This window comes from Anomaloglossus baeobatrachus, chromosome 9 (genome assembly GCF_048569485.1).
Source record: "Anomaloglossus baeobatrachus isolate aAnoBae1 chromosome 9, aAnoBae1.hap1, whole genome shotgun sequence".
Lineage (NCBI taxonomy): Eukaryota > Metazoa > Chordata > Amphibia > Anura > Aromobatidae > Anomaloglossus > Anomaloglossus baeobatrachus.
The window spans coordinates 225026829-225044159 of record NC_134361.1 but is presented as its reverse complement, the minus strand read 5'-3'; the positions used below and the strand labels follow the sequence as shown (position 1 = coordinate 225044159).

Genomic DNA, 17331 nt, shown 5'->3' with positions numbered 1-17331 from the left:
GTGTACTGCAGCTAAATGTGCACAGAGCAGGGAGCAGCGCACACTGAGCGCTGGCTCCCTGCTCTCCTACTTACAGCACACATCGGGTTAATTACCTGATGTGTGCTGCAGCTACATGTGCACAGAGCAGGGAGCACCACACAATGCTTAGCGCTGGCTCCCTGCTCTCCTACTTACAGCACACATGGGGTTAATTAACCCGATGTGTGCTGCAGCTACATGTGCACAGAGCAGGAGCCGGCACTGACAGTGAGAGCGGCGGAGGCTGGTATCGAAGGTAAATATCGGGTAACCAAGGACAGGGCTTCTTGGTTACCCGATGTTTACATTGGTTACCAGCCTCCGCAGAAGCCGGCTCCCTGCTCACTGCACATTTAGTTGTTGCTGTCTCGCTGTCACACACAGCGATCTGTGCTTCACAGCAGGACAGCAACAACTAAAAAATGGCCCAGGACATTCAGCAACAACCAACGACCTCACAGCAGGGGCCAGGTTGTTGCTGGATGTCACACACAGCAACATCGCTAGCAACGTCACAAAAGTTGTTCGTTAGCAGCGATGTTGCTAGCGATGTTGCTTAGTGTGACGGGGCCTTTAGTCTGCATCTAAAACGGAGGGATCACACCTCGGAGATCTGTTGCACCAAGTGGAGTGACGTGAATCATGGCTCCAACACAAGAGTCAATTGAAACAAAGGAGAGGATTATCAAACTCTTAAAAGAGGGTAAATCATCACGAAATGTTGCAAAAGATGTTGGTTGTTCACAGTCAGCTGTGTTTAAAATCTGGACCAAATACAAACAACATGGGAAGGTTGTTAAAGGCAAACATACCGGTAGACCAAGGAAGACACCAAAGCGTCAAGACAGGAAACTTAATGCAATAGGTCTCCAAAACTTGAAATGCACAACGAAAACAAATGAGGAACAAATGGGAGGAAACTGGAGTCAATGTCTGTGACCGAACTGTAAGAAACCGCCTAAAGGAAATGGGATTTACATACAGAAAAGCTAAACAATAAAAAGATGACTGCCTGAAGAGAACATGTAAATTTCCACAGTCTTTGATTATATGGGGATGCATGTCAGGTAAAGGCACTGGGGAGATGGCTGTCATTACATATTCAATAAATGCCCAAGCTTAAATTGAAATTTTGGACACTTTTCTTATCCCATCAATTGAAAGGATGTTTAGGGATGATTAAATCATTTATCAAGAAATGCATCCTGTCTTAGAGCAAAAACTGTGAAAACATTCCTTGAAAGAAGACACATAAGGTCAATGTCATGGCCTGCAAATAGTCCGGATTTCAATCCAATTCAAAATCTTTGGTGGAAGTTGAAGAAAATGGTCCATGACAAGGCTCCAACCTGCAAAGCTGATCTGCAACAGCAATCAGAGAAAGATGGAGCCAGATTGATGAAGAGACTGCAAGTCACTTATTAAGTCCATGCCTCAGAGACTGCGAGCTGTTATAAAAGCCAGAGGAGGTGCCAAAAAATACTAGTGATGGATTGGAGGGTTCTCTTGTTTGTTTTTCATGATTCCATCATTTTTCCCCGTTTGGTCTTGAAAAGTAACTGTTATTGGCTGCACATTATGTTTTAATTTTTTTTTTTTTTAGTGTTTCTTAAAGCCAGAAAGTTGCCATTTGAAATGACTTTAGTTTTGTGCCGTCTGTGATCACCTGAATGAACATCCTCAGAGCCAGGGGAGGCCAGACTTTTTGCCAGGGGTTGAAGGATCATAATGAATCAAAGCTATATCGCATTATTAATTATAAATTCACGTAGTACAAAATTACCATAAAAAGATGCCAGAGGGGCGACTAGTTATTCACATCTGATCACACGGGATGGCCCCGACAGATCGGAGCGTGACATATAACCTCGGCGTGCTGTGTCGGCAGGGAGGGCCCAGGACCGGCTTCCTCACTGTACAGAGCAGCCCGGTGTGATGGGAAATGACTCAGATACACTGTCGGTGCTGCCCTGTGTCTGTCATTCCCAGTAATGACTATAATACTTCTGCATTAACCTGGCCAATGAGCTGTTTTTTTTCCTGTGACAACTGGTTATGACTTATCGGGGTCAATAACTGTTATCTGCTTCCACCCATACAGCATAAGGCCCATTTATTCATCATGTAAAGTCCCCCATACACATTGGACTGAACCAGGCAATATTGGCCACCAGTCTAATGTGTTCCTGATAGATGATGGAGGGGACAGGAGGATCCGGCTTGCTGAATTTAGCCGCCAAATCCCTCTGATCTCCAGAGATAAATCACCATCATTGGAGTCTGGCATGGAGACCACGGAGCGCTCCACCAGTGTCCCTCTAATGTGTGGGGGCCATAAGGACAGGTCTGTGGTCTGTCCACGTGCATTTAGGGTTCAGCAGGTAAAGAATGTATATGTGTAGATGACTTTGTTTGTGTGGGGTATTACTGGGATGTAAGAATAAGCTGATGAATTGATATAATGAGTTTACGGTTGTTAGTTGACACAGACTCCTTTATTACACCCCCCTCTTATGTATTTCTATTACAGCCCCTCTTATGTATCCGGAGATACGGATGAGCAGAAAACACTGAACGCCACAAAACACAGAACAATCTTGATGGTAACAGTGACACCGCACACCACAATCCTGTCCACCCCTAGCATGTGCAGCGTGTGAGGAGAGAATGGAGGCAAAAAGTCGCGTGTGTGTGTGTATATGTGTGTTCTACCTGGCAGCAATCTCTGCCGGCTCAGTGGTGACTGACCGTTCATGGTGGTCATTCTCCTGCTACAGTGCTACAGAAGGAGTTACATTGACAGAGCAGCTTCTTCTCTTCTGCTCTGTCGATGGGACGTCACTGCAGATGTCATCTTGATTGATAGCCGGCTCCCCACCGCCTAACTGCAGGGAACCGGCTGTCAATCGGCATGATATTGGCTGCCCCATCGAGAGAAGAGCCTGAAAGAGAAAGAGCCGCTCTGTTGACGTGAGGTGAAATGAAGCAGGAGAATCGCCCTCAGAGATGGTCACCCGGTAGAACAGGCAGGTAGATGGTGACTAACTGCTGAAAAGTTCTTAGCCTCATAAGCAAAAATAAAGGTCTGGAAAATCCTTGTAATCTATTTGAAATGTCCTGTGTTCACACGAGTACGGACAATTCATCCCAAGGACGGTGTGTGCATTTCTTCCCGATTTACTTGCAGTAGCAGATAAAGAAGCAGCGGCTCACCTGTCCAGCACAGACGACACCTCCTCACTGATCTCTGAACTTTCACTGCTTCCTGCAAGACAAAACGACGAGACAGAAAAAGTTTACTAAAATTATCCATATTATTATTACAAAACTACAACATAATCACTGCAACTCCCAACATAGCCCAATACAATTCTATTATACTCTATACAGTCCCTGACAGAAGTTCTGTCGCTTATCCATGTTATGTAAATAAAAGCTTATAACCTGACTTTAAATTCATCCATTGGTTTTATAAATTACACTTTTGAAAGCTGAGACCCTCCCAAATTTGGTTTAGGTTATGAAAATAAAGTTGCTTAAATATTGATCATTTAATGAACACAGAAAGGTCAGATTTTGACAAGACAAAAGTTTTGTCGCCCCCAGAAAGTAATGTGAAATTCACACAAATAATTAACTTCTAATACAAAGATATGTGGCATAACATTGGTGAATGAAGTTGTGGTGCTATTAGAGCCATATTTAATATTTTGTGTGACTTCCATGAGCTTGAAGGATGGCATCCATGCAGATCAACAATGATTCATACAATTTATTGATGAAGTCATCAGGAATAGACCCCTTTTATGATTGGGAATGTAGGAGGGAGCTAATACGTCTTGATATTTTAGGCTATTGATATTGCCTTCCAACTTGCAAATGTTTCGCACACCCCCATACTGAATGTAACCCCAGACCAAAATCTTTCCACCACCAAACTTAACTGTTTTCTGGGTGTATTTTGGATCCATACGGGCTCCAGTAGGTCTCCTGCAGTATTTGGTGTAATTCAACTGAAGATCCATCAGAGAAATCCACCTTCTGTCACTTTTCCAGAGTCCATCTGTTTAGCAGGCTGTGGGACTTGGCAAATGCCACACGGTTTTTTAATTGCCTTTTGTTTAGTGCTGGCTTCTGGGCACTGATTCCACCATGGAGGCCATTTCGAGACACAATCCTACAAACTGTTCTAGGTGACACAGGGACTTGGGGTGACCAGGCCTGATGGAGCTCTGCTGCAGTGGAAGAGGGGCTGAATTAGGATTTTCTAACCAACAAACGTTCCTCCTGAGCAGTTGTCTTGCGGGGTCTGCCGGACCTGGGCTTGTCAAAAACATCTCCAGTCTCTTCAAAATCTTTTTTTCATTCTTTGCACTTGACACTGAGATCCCAGTGGATCTGGGCTTCAGCCTCTTGATAATCAAGGCTTTGGTCGCAGGGTGGACTTTTGGCATGTTGTCAGAGGTCAAGTTGCAGTTTAAGTGAAGGTCTGGGGTGCTGCGTTTTTTATACACACCTACAAATTAACCGATCATTTAGTGAGCACAAGTGAGGATGGAAACCAGGATTGGGTGCATTGTATGACAAGGCGACAATACTTTTGTCTTGCCAAAATCTGACCTTTCTGTGTTCATTAAATGATCAATATTTCAGCTTTGCAGCAACTTTATTTTCATAACCTAAACCAAATTTGGGAGGGTTTCAGCTTTCAAAAGAGTAATTTATAAAACCAATGGATGAATTTAAAGTCAGGTTATAAGCTGTTATTTATAAAACATGGATAAGCGACAGAACTTCTGTCAGGGACTGTACATAGACCACTACCACTCCCCAACATAACCCAATACAATTCTATTATATCTTATACATAGATCACTACCACTCCCCAACATAGCCCAATACAATTCTATTATATCTTATACATAGATCACTACCACTCCCCAACATAGCCCAATACAATTCTATTATATCTTATACATAGATCACTACAACTCCCAACATAGCCCAATACAATTCTATTATACCTTATACATAGATCACTACAACTCCTAACATGTGCATATTACATATAACCCTGACTTGAGTACAATGCACCTATAAACAATAAAATAATTAAATATACCACAACAAAATGCTAGTTTTTGTCTGGCAGCAGATCAGCCAGAGAATATATAATCTCTTTTCCTACTGAGTATATATAATATCTGTAATTCTTCCCATCTGCGAGATATTTGGGACTGGCAGCCCCTGACTCCCCGCATCCACAGAGCATTACAATATAACCCTCCTATCTGTGCATTATTATAGCGCTGTATAAGGCACATATTGGTCTCTGTCAACTCACAGCATGCTCTAATAGCCACATTTTCATGGCATGCTGGGAGTTGTAGTTTTGGAACAGTTGGAGACCCACATTCTACATAAAACACATTCCTCCCGGTAATGTGTAGATAATTATATTGCACAACACTGATGATCTCAGTGGGCTCCGTCCTCTAGGATTGGAAATATCTGGTCACATCAGTAATGTCAGGATCAAACATACAGACATAATCTGAACTGCTGTCCTGTAAATTACTAGACTAGGAACATCAGCATAAAAAATGGCGGTCAGATTACACCCAAGCTTCACGAGCCGATCACCTGTGAAGAGAAATGTCCATCCTCTGATGTCTCCACAGACGCAGAAGGAAACCCCCATAATATTATAGACGAGTGTAAATCGCAAGAAACCTCTTCCCATTCTGCGGGAAGGAAAAAAAACACAGATTTGAGAGGATGCTGCACATTTCCTCCTGGTCTGTGATGAATTTCACCATTTGCTATTTATCTGCATTGAAAAAAATCTTATGTATCCCAAATAAATAAAAATACCAATACAAAACAAAAAGTTATAGTGACAAAAACAAATTGTGCAAAAAGAAAAAAAAAAGACGCAAAACAAAAAAACCCCACATAAAATGACCATATTCTTATTGACATGCAAAATAAAGTTGGCATGTCAATAATACCATAAAGTCAACTCCCAAAAATAAACAATTTCAGATTTGTTTTTCTTGTTCAAGCCTTCTTCCAAAAAAATGAATTAGAATATCAAAAAGCCCTATTTACCCCAAAATGGTACTGGTAAAAATCAGTTTGTCCCACGAAAGCAAACCCCCGGACAACTTTATCTACCGAAAAATAAAAAAAAAAAGTTATGGGTATCAGAATATAATAATTAAAAAAAAAAAAAAAAAAAAAAAAACAACAAAAAAAAACTAAACCACATGGGCTTCTCAGTATTTTTGATAACTGGATAGTCCACAATAAGAAAGAAAGCCACAGCACTCACAGTAAAAATCCAAATCCGTTCTTTATTCGTTCCATAAAGCAGGGTAAAAAAGCGGTAAGAGGGCCAGGTGCAGGTTTCTTGATAAACTGGGGCTGGTATGATCGGGCTGGGAAGGTCCATGGTTATTGGGCCCTTCCATGCCTAAAAATAGCAGCGAACAGCTGTCCCAAAAGTGGCACATTCATTAAATGCTCCAAATTCTGCCACTTTGCCCAGCTCGTCCCAGTTGCCCTGGTGTGGTGGCAATCAGGGTAATGGCTCATGGGGTTGATGTCAGTAATGAAGTCTATCAGATACCCTATTCTAACTGAGCAAGTATACCGGTCATAGTTTGTACGATTGTTTCTGTCATTATACAATCAAGATCTACGTGTTAGGTGACCCTGTGAACTCTTCCAGCTCAATACTTGGTGGATACTGGGACAGCTCAGGTCGGCCATTGCTTCAAGTCATCCAGCCAGAAACTCACATGTCAATCAATATACAGGAGATCTTTATGTTATGTGTAGTGCACCCTACGTCCAGGGATGGCGCTATTTATTTCACATTTAGCTGTAATCCATCATCCTCTTCCACTGCCAGACAGGCTGATATTTCGATGTTCCCTGTTTCGTGTAGGAGGCATGTGTGATGTCTCTGCCGCACTCATCATCCCTCACACCTCTATTTAGTTTGGGAGGCCGGCTGTCGTCAGCTGTTCCCGGACACAGATCAGCAGAAGGTCTCTACATTCAGCAGAGTGAATGGCGTATTTACTAATATCTCCAGTGCAGCCGTTAATAGATTGCTGGACATTTGTATCTGATGATTAGTATTTACTTGGGAAGCTTCCCTGTCATCACAGAGACGGTCTGAGCAAACTGCAGGGGATGTGCTGTAAATATGGAGACTACCGCAGCAAGACCTGACTCACATTTATGTATCTCACTAACACTAGACCTTATTCACACAGACGAGGGATTAAAAAATGACTTTTACGTATTCAAATCCACAAGCACCAAACAACCCTCGCAGCATTCATCACTTGGTCCTGGAGTAATGATTGGGCCAGATTAGGGCAGAGCGTCCCGGCATGCAGGCGCTAGGAGGAGCGCTACTACTACAACTCTAAATAGCAATATCCATATGGATAAAAACATATGTGCCCCCCTAAAAAGATGTAAAGTCAAAAGGGCAGAAAGCATACTCCATGCACAGATACAAAAACAGGAGAAAAGCAGCACTATTACTCCTTTTCTCCAGTTTTTGTACTACCTCAACTCTTTGGCATTGTTCACCTGTATTTTTGCTGCAATTTTACAATTACAGTCTGGGCCCGACCCCCCCCCCCCCCATACCGTCTGGGCCCGGCCCCCCCCCCCATACCGTCTGGGCCCGGCCCCCCCCATACCGTCTGGACCCTACCACTCATACAGTTTGGGCCCGGTCTTGCCCGTACCGTCTGGGCCCGGTCTTGCCCGCACCGTCTGGGCCCGGTCTTGCCCGTACCGTCTGGGCCCGGTCTTGCCCGTACCGTCTGGGCCCGGTCTTGCCCGTACCATTTGGGCCCGGCCCCCCATACCGTCTGGACCCGGCCCCCCCATACCATCTGGACCCTACCACTCATACAGCTTGGGCCCGGCCCCCCCATACAGTTTGGGCCCGGTCTTACCCATACCGTCTGTGCCCGGTCTTACCCATACCGTCTGGATCCGCCCGCCCCCCCATACCGTCTGGACCCGGCCCCCCATACCGTCTGTGCCCGGTCTTACCCATACCGTCTGGGCCCCGTCCCCCCCATACCGTCTGGACCCGGCCCCCCCCATACCGTCTGGACCCGGCCCCCCCCATACTGTCTGGACCCGGCCCCCCCATACCGTCTGGACCCGGCCCACCCATACCGTCTGGACCCCGTCCCCCCATACCGTCTGGACCCCGTCCCCCCATACCGTCTGGACCCCGTCCCCCCATACCGTCTGGACCCGGCCCACCCATACCGTCTGGACCCCGTCCCCCCATACCGTCTGGACCCCGTCCCCCCATACCGTCCAGGCCCCGTCCCCCCATACTGTCTGGGCCCGGTCTTACCCATACCGTCTAGGCCCCGTCCCCCCATACCGTCTGGGCCCGGTCTTACCCATACCTTGCTATTTACACCAGGGCTCCACAGATAAGTACATTTGTTTCGCACAACCAATTCCTCCCTGTATTCATCAGAAAACATGTCTTTCAATCAGCATCAACAGGTCTTGTACTTGTGAACCCTCTTCACTGTGACTCATCTGACCATGAGAGTTGTCATGGGGTCACAATAGCAGTAAAGCTGTAAACGTTCAGGCCTGTAACATCTGAGCACTAACAACAATGACTTGTATATAATAAGGACTTGTATAATGGATGATCATCCTGAGCTCGCTGACACTTTACACTTTCTTCGCTCTTCTTTCACCTGTCGAGTGTGGCGTGTCACCCAGCGCCTGTATAAAGCGCCCGGCTCCCCGCTCCCAGCCATGAGCTAAGTGTTCTTAGAGGAGATGGGTTCAGCTTTCGGGGGGTGTCATAAATCTGACGGAGGCCGCGAACAGGTGGGAAAATATTTTCAATTCGTCATTCCATCCTGGAGAGACGGGTTACACTCGACATTTACTGATGAGGCCACTGAGGGAACGGTGCACAACGCTTCTACACTCACACAAACACGAATGCGCATTTATGTCTACTCTGTAGGAAATCTGTCACTGGGTTTTGCGGCCCCATCTGACAGCAGCAGAGACCCTGATTCCAGCGATGTGCTACTTGCTGCAGCAGAGCTCTGAATGCTGCGCTCTATATAACCCCACCCACACCACTGATTTGGCAGCTTTCTGAGTGCACTGTGCATAGGCAGAAAGCTACCAATCAGTGATGGAGGCAGGATTCTACAGAGCTCCTGGATATGGAAAACTACATGGCAGCAGGTTTGAGTCCTTTAGTGATAATCCTCTGATGACTGCAGTGTCAGAGCCTCTTGAATTTAACCACACCAGCCCCATTCATCCAAGCGATTATGCCAGAAATCTGTTAATTACTTTTTTCATGCCAGTTTCCGCAGACTGGTAGTAATGGGGATGTGACTCCACAGCTTGTCTAATTCACGATGAGTGGAGCGTACATTATATCCAAAAGCTTACTCCAGTCCTAGACTGGAGTAAGATATGTGGTGAGGTGCATGGAGGTGCTCGCCACTGCTCAGAGGTGCCTGATTTATTTAGAGGGGTGAGCCTCTGACTCCAGCACACCCCCTTCATGAACAGCGCAGGTCTGGATAAATTGGGGCAATACCATTGGAATCTAAATCAGTAGTCAGTAAAAGTGGCGTCCCTGTATCTAGTAGCATAGATAAAGAGATCTTTAGAAAATGTGTTTCTAAAGATCCTTTATCGTATGCTAATGAGCGCAGGGACTAGTCACAAGGGCGTTATTTCCCCCGACTAGTCTTAGCATGTTAGCACGCCCATAGGATTGTGCTAATATGCTACTCAATTCCCAGTGTCATTGGCAATCAATACTTTGATCTTCCCTGCTCAGGGCAGATTAAAGTGTGCCTGTGCCTGCGCAGGACCTCAATGCCGGCTTATGTGGATGACGTAGGACGCGTCATGCACACAGGCTTCAGAAGAAGGAGGACAAAGATGGCCGAAAGAGGAGGCGCTGGCACCGGAGAATGGACACACCCAATCCGACCAGTCTGCACCGCACCGACCGTTTATGTGAGTATTATAAAGTGATTTTTACGTTCTACACAGCGGCCTGGGCTCTTATATACAGCATGTTACAATACTGTATATAAGAGCCCGCTGGTGGTGGCCGCAGCTTCTTATAGACCCCTTTAAACAAGTAGCTCACACAGGAAACCTCCCCTGGTAATAGCCCAGTACATTAGCAGCAGATACTGCAGGCACACCTTGTTTCTTGCGCACCTGTGTCACTAAGCCTGTATCTTTTTAGTTGGAGCCCCTCATGTACCGATCACTCCAGTTCTCATCCCCTCCTATCCTTTTCCCCTCATTACAGTCTTTTGCCATATGGATTTTCTTTGCTTTTATTTTTGTTACCCTTTTGAAACTTATGTGGACTTTATTTTTATATTTTTTTTCATGTTTGTTTTGCATCCATCAGTTCTACTGAAGAAGGCTGACGTATATGTACATGAAGTGTATACTGTACACAGAAAATGATCAATTTAGCGTCATTGACGTGCCTGGCTACTAGTCTGCCGCGCTTCCGGTCATGCGCGGTGTGTACGCGTCCCGGCTTCAGAGAGGTCTAGTGCGGAAGTGCCCAGTCTTCTGATCACGCGTACTGAGCCTAAACCCGGCGTCGTTGGCGGTGACAACGGACACAGGTACGCGCATCACCGCCAATGACGCTGGGTAATGGGCATTGATAGCAGGTTACCATGCTAAGAGGGCGGACTAGTCAGGGGAAATGGCGCCCTTTGGACTAGTCCCTGCGCTCATTAGCATATCATAAAGGATCTTTAGAAATACGTTTTCTAACGATCTCTTTGTCTTTGCTGGGACAGTTAGGAATATGCACCCAGAACTGCACGTGGTTCTGGGGGCATGTTGGACCTGGCAGGTTCCCTTTAAAGGGGTCATCCACTACTAGATAACCCCACCCTAATCATCTCAGGACCCCAATTGCAATATAGACAGTGGATGCCCACCACGTGCAGCGGCACCACTATCCCCACACGTGGGACTTGTTGTGTCACATGCCAGCAGATGTAGTAAAGGCTGCAGCGAGTACCTGACACAAGCAGCCACATCACTATCTGGTAACAGCGGCATCACTGGAATGGCGCCGCTGCAAGAGGCCAGTACACACTGTTACTACGGTATTGGGGTCTTTATGAGTAAACAGGGGTGGTCCGATAGTGGCATATACACCAGAAGTGCCATATTGTCTGATCAGTAAGGACAGGACTCGCGGCGGGTAGTGAGAGACCTTTTCTCTGCATCGTACACTATAATGCTGCTATTGACTGTATTACACCATCGAGCCGAAGATACACCGTACCTGATCCGTCTCCCCCTTAATCAGGGATTTATCCCATTGAGATGACCATAGACGCTCGGCTGATCCCAGCATGCATGTTATGGGGTCGAGGGATATCCAATCGCTATCTTCTGTGTACGGAGACACAATACTGACCCTGAGGGCACAGCACTGATAAACGCTGCGTCTACCACCTATTTAGCAGGGGCACTGGAAACCCTGTATTCTCCTACAGCCAATGACAATTGTGTGCACACCCCATGTATTGCTATACTCTGTAGAAATACTTTCCAGCCATGATGATTAGTGAAGCTTCAGGTATGGATAATTCAATGTGTTAGTAACAAAAGAGATGAGAAAGCCGCAGGATGTGGTAGTAATGAGATGTACAATAGACCTTTTGTATCGAGCACTTACCTATGGAAACGCCATTGGTAAAGGCTGACGTCTGCGCATTGCTCTTCGCAGGGCTCTGGGACTCGAGGACACTGTCGTCCAGCAGGTGGCGCTGTTTCTCTGATGGAAATGTGGCACTCTTACTTTCTACAACACTGAACTGACACATCACGCTGGATACATGGAGAGAGAAGCCAGAGAAAGTCCATTCATTTCACACATGTTCATGAATGAGGCGGCAAATGAGCAAAAAGTCAATGTATAACGAAAAGCTGTGGTCATCAAATAAAGGCACAATTGACAAAAAGCTTTAACCTTTGCTCCCTGTGTGCTAGAAAGCTACATGTACATGCAGAGGGGTCAGCGATCTCTAACCTGTGGCTCTACAGTGGCTGCAGAACTACAAATCCCAGCTTCCTAGGAGTCGTAGTTTTGCAGGAGCTGGAGAGCCATAGGTTGGGGTACGTGCCATCAGACGGAGTAGTGAATCCAGTGGCAGACCGGGGCTCGTACTCAGTGGCTGCACATGTCACATGCAACTGTATACATCATATATCCCGGGCGGGGAGCAGGATGACACAAGGCAATCCTAAATATGTTCTAAGAGGGGTTGTCCATAGCAATACTCCACAGCCCGCTTCCCAGTAATGTAGTGCTGGGGAATAGTCCTGGCCGCACACAGCGGATCGTTATCTTACTACTAATATAAATTCAGGAAAATACAAACCAAATAATAATATAATGTGCGGCCTGTGCCAGCGCTTAAAACCCACTTGTTTCCTAAGCTGCGGCTCTTCCTATGTCTGGAGACGGGTGGAGTTGGGAGATGAGTGGCCACTGACGCATCCGGGCAGGTCGGCCGTCTGTTGTATCTCATGGTAGCCGTCATCTCGGAGGGACCTGACGATAGAGATGAACTGATACTGAAACACTCAGATATTCCCACACTACAATGAAGTGGCCCTAGCCAACACGCGATGATATGGAGAACTATTACAATGTGTCTGTATGACAATAATTACCATCACCTGCAGGGGTCACTGCTGCTGCTGCGATCACTCGCTCTATGGCTGCAATCACAAACACCTATGCCAGTACTGATCCCTAGTGTCTTCCCGATGTGCGGTGTCAGGATCCTGGGATCTCCATACCTGTAAATGCTTTCAGGCCAGGTACAGCCCATAAGCGACGTGTCCCAGTACACGGCTGATCGGCGGCATGTCTACACGGCTGATCGGAGATATGTCTACACGGCTGATCGGCGGCATGTCTACACGGCTGATCGGCGGCATGTCTACACGGCCGATCGGCGGCATGTCTACACGGCTGATCGGCGGCATGTCTGCACGGCTGATCGGCGGCATGTCTGCACGGCTGATCGGCGGCACGTCTACACGGCTGATCGGCGGCACGTCTACACGGCCGATCTGCGGCATGTCTACACGGCCGATCGGCGGCATGTCTACACGGCCGATCGGCGGCATGTCTACACGGCTGATCGGCGGCATGTCTACACGGCTGATCGGCGGCATGTCTACACACCTGATCGGCGGCATGTCTACACACCTGATCGGCGGCATGTCTACACGGCTGATCGGCGGCACGTCTACACGGCTGATCGGCGGCACGTCTACACGGCTGATCGGCAGCACGTCTACACGGCTGATCGGCGGCATGTCTACACGGCTGATCGGCGGCATGTCTACACGGCTGATCGGCGGCATGTCTACACGGCCGATCGGCGGCATGTCTACACGGCTGATCGGCGGCATGTCTGCACGGCTGATCGGCGGCATGTCTGCACGGCTGATCGGCGGCACGTCTACACGGCTGATCGGCGGCACGTCTACACGGCCGATCTGCGGCACGTCTACACGGCCGATCGGCGGCATGTCTACACGGCCGATCGGCGGCATGTCTACACGGCTGATCGGCGGCATGTCTACACGGCTGATCGGCGGCATGTCTACACACCTGATCGGCGGCATGTCTACACACCTGATCGGCGGCATGTCTACACGGCTGATCGGCGGCACGTCTACACGGCTGATCGGCGGCACGTCTACACGGCTGATCGGCAGCACGTCTACACGGCTGATCGGCGGCATGTCTACACGGCTGATCGGCGGCATGTCTACACGGCCGATCGGCGGCATGTCTACACGGCCGATCGGCGGCATGTCTACACGGCTGATCGGCGGCATGTCTGCACGGCTGATCGGCGGCATGTCTGCACGGCTGATCGGCGGCACGTCTACACGGCTGATCGGCGGCACGTCTACACGGCCGATCTGCGGCATGTCTACACGGCCGATCGGCGGCATGTCTACACGGCCGATCGGCGGCATGTCTACACGGCTGATCGGCGGCATGTCTACACGGCTGATCGGCGGCATGTCTACACACCTGATCGGCGGCATGTCTACACACCTGATCGGCGGCATGTCTACACGGCTGATCGGCGGCACGTCTACACGGCTGATCGGCGGCACGTCTACACGGCTGATCGGCAGCACGTCTACACGGCTGATCGGCGGCATGTCTACACGGCTGATCGGCGGCATGTCTACACGGCTGATCGGCGGCATGTCTACACGGCCGATCGGCGGCACGTCTACACGGCCGATGATCGGGAACATCTCTACTATGCTCCTGGGTAAATGGGCCGGTAGTGATACCAGGGACGGGAGGCAGTGAGGACCATTCTTCCTATCTGTAGACACAGGCTGCTTTATAGCAGGATACAGACTAATGTAGTCAGCGCCTTTACTCTGTAGGTATTCTAATAATGGCCACACATTGTGACTGGTAGAAATGCAATTCTCTTCTATATAAAATAAAGATCGATCCTTTCCTTGGAATTTGTCATTTATCGGCTCCACAGCAACAAGCTGCAAAATGCTGGTCGGTTACAATTAATAGTAAATTACTAAGGAGCAACTTGGAAAATAATTAATATTAGGTGAGCCACAAAATCCACAAAGGAGGAGACCTCTCTGCAGCCCATACCCTTATTATATTGAGGTCGGCTGAGGGTTTAATACTCGAGGAGGCATCGGGCCGTCCCGTCTGGGTCCACCTGGTCACCGAGGGATAGCTTTGTTATTTACATCTACTGTTACCATTTACTTATTACAGAATATACCGTATATTGCTTGTATTTTAATCCAAACTTATATTCTTATAGTTCTGTAATTTATATGATAATATCTATATGATGAAATCTAAATCCTTCCAAACAATGAACGGATACTGAAATTACTGGAACAAAAGAATAAAAAAGCAAAGAAAACTTTGAAACACAATGAACTCTATTAACTATACATCATCAGTGGCCGTCACCTACAGCCGACACAATGCGGACCGGATAGGTGAGGGACACATCTGTGCTAATGAGGGGGAAACTGCTCCCCACGACCATGTCCATCAGTGATGATAAAACTCTTCACCATCATTTACTATTCCTGCCGGACGGTGGGGAGCGGAGCTTATTTAGTTTGGATTTACATATACTTGACTGGCCGGCATGCAAAACTGAATTTTTCAGAGCTTACAACAAGATAACAGGATAAGCTAGAGCAATAAAAGTTACTGATCCTGAAAGGGGCTGTCCAAACCCTGTTCCAAAATACCATTAACTCTGTACTAGAAAATCACCTGACAAATGCTCTATAATAACTTATTCATGGTGGTGTTCCTGCTGATGGGACACCCCTTATTGGTCCCAGCCCTGGAGAAACAGCTAGATGCCTTAGATTTATCTTTCTTTGCCCAAATGGGGCTGGGGTGACATTTTCTACAGAGAAGAGTCAGGACCGGACGATGCAGAATGTGACATCCAATCCTGGCCATATGCCATAACTGAAAATGAAGGATCCTATGATAAAATGCCTGACGTCTAAGGTGTTGTGGAGCAGGTGTGGAGGTCGCCTCAGCTGTAGTTTGTTTTTTTAAACGTAATAAGTATATCTGTGTATGTAAATAATCAAAATATAGATGTAGTTGCATAATAATCTGTCTGTCTATGTAGCCATCGCATAGACCCATAAAATAATTCTAAGCTGTATAGTTATGAAGGAGTTCACCAAAGATAATGAAGCCAGAATGTGAAGGTGCAAAGTTTTATCAGTAGCTTTCACACAGAAAGAATGTACAAGAAACAAACAATGTGCTGGGAGAAAATAGGGAGTGAAATACTCCTTACTCCCTTGTTCTAGCTTCAAGGTTAGAGATGCAAACTGTATAATTGGGTGTTTTGCAATACACGAGTTCAGTGGATGACGCTGGCTGAAAGAGAGAGAGCATGTCTGTGTGTTCATTGTCTTATACATTGATATATTGGCACTGATATACAGCTAATACGGCACCGTCTCTGCATACCCTGTATGAAGATACAATTAGCGGTCTTCACCTAAATTCCTCCCTTGACACAGGGACTTAGAATCACTAATGTAAGGAGAACCTGAACCAGCTGCTGTTACCTGGCTACTAATCTCAGGGCCGTCTAGGTTTTTACACATCCTAAATGCTCAAAGTCTGGATAACTGGATGTAGCTGGACCACAGCGGACTCATGGCGGATGGAGAACATTGAGATTTATCAGGTTAGTATGAACCCATTTAGAAGTGACTGCCCAGCTACAGAGGATAGCGCTTTATGTTACTAGTTTTGATTGCCATAGTGAAAGGAGAAATGCCAGAATTATTGACCGTGTGGTACAGAGTAAGATGACCCACGTGCCCCGGTTCCAGGCTTTGTTGCTGCCCCCTTCATCCAGGCCACCAGGAGCGCTTTACTGCACCCGGTGGAGACGCGGCGTAGTGACCCGCTGGACTCCAGGAGACAATGTGCTGCGCGGCGGAGCTTTTATTTCTCTGGCTTTTGTGTGTGTGTTGAGTGGAGTTTCTGGATTCTCACACTTGGGGTATGAGTCACTCTGGCACTTAACAGACAAGGAAATAAACTTTACAGTTAAAAATGGCTTCCAAAAAAAACTATCCTCCTTTTTCCCCTGAGAGAGACGTGCATCTACGGCTGAAGACACGTGCCTAGAGCATGTGCTCATAAAATCACTGGAAATCATTACGAGAAATGTTTGGGAAGGTTTATCACTGGACTTACAAGAGGAAAATGTGTGTGTATGTGGGTGCTGTACAGAACTGTAATGGCGCCCCCTATCTGTGGGGATTTATAGCTGCATCCAAGTAGCGAACAACACTAGACACATCTGCAAATAGCCGAGCACCTAACCAGGCGGATAATGTGGCGCCTTCTGAGCAAAGGAGCCGTGTGCCCATTCCTACCAGCCCTGGAAGAGGGATAGGGCCAAACTGAGCTGTATATATTCCTCCCCTGTGAGCCCACCCGAGACCCCGCACTCTTACACTACCCAAGGCCGGACTATATGCATGACAACCAGTGAATACAAGGCGCTGCCACTTGTGGAGACGTGATTGACAGCTCTGGGAACTGTCCGGCGGGTGATTGATGATGGTGAGCTGTTAATGCTAACACGCATGACTTATGCGGGACGATATTTGTTTTCATGTAGCTCCACCAAA

The 17331-nt window shown here is 47.2% G+C and overlaps 1 protein-coding gene across 8 annotated transcripts in view; it reads right to left on the bottom strand.

Annotated features, from left to right (window-relative positions):
* The window catches only part of RALGPS1 (Ral GEF with PH domain and SH3 binding motif 1), a 531171-nt gene that overhangs the window by 22497 nt on the left and 491343 nt on the right, over window positions 1–17331 (bottom strand). For 6 of the 8 annotated variants that reach the window (XM_075324643.1, XM_075324647.1, XM_075324648.1 and 3 more), the window contains 3 exons: window positions 12544–12670; window positions 11792–11943; window positions 3235–3286 (listed from right to left, as the gene is read on the bottom strand). In XM_075324643.1, coding sequence (XP_075180758.1) covers window positions 3235–3286; window positions 11792–11943; window positions 12544–12670 — 331 coding nt within the window. The remainder of the gene's footprint in view (window positions 1–3234; window positions 3287–11791; window positions 11944–12543; window positions 12671–17331) is intronic. The other 2 variants (XM_075324649.1, XM_075324651.1) reach the window with 1 other exon arrangement.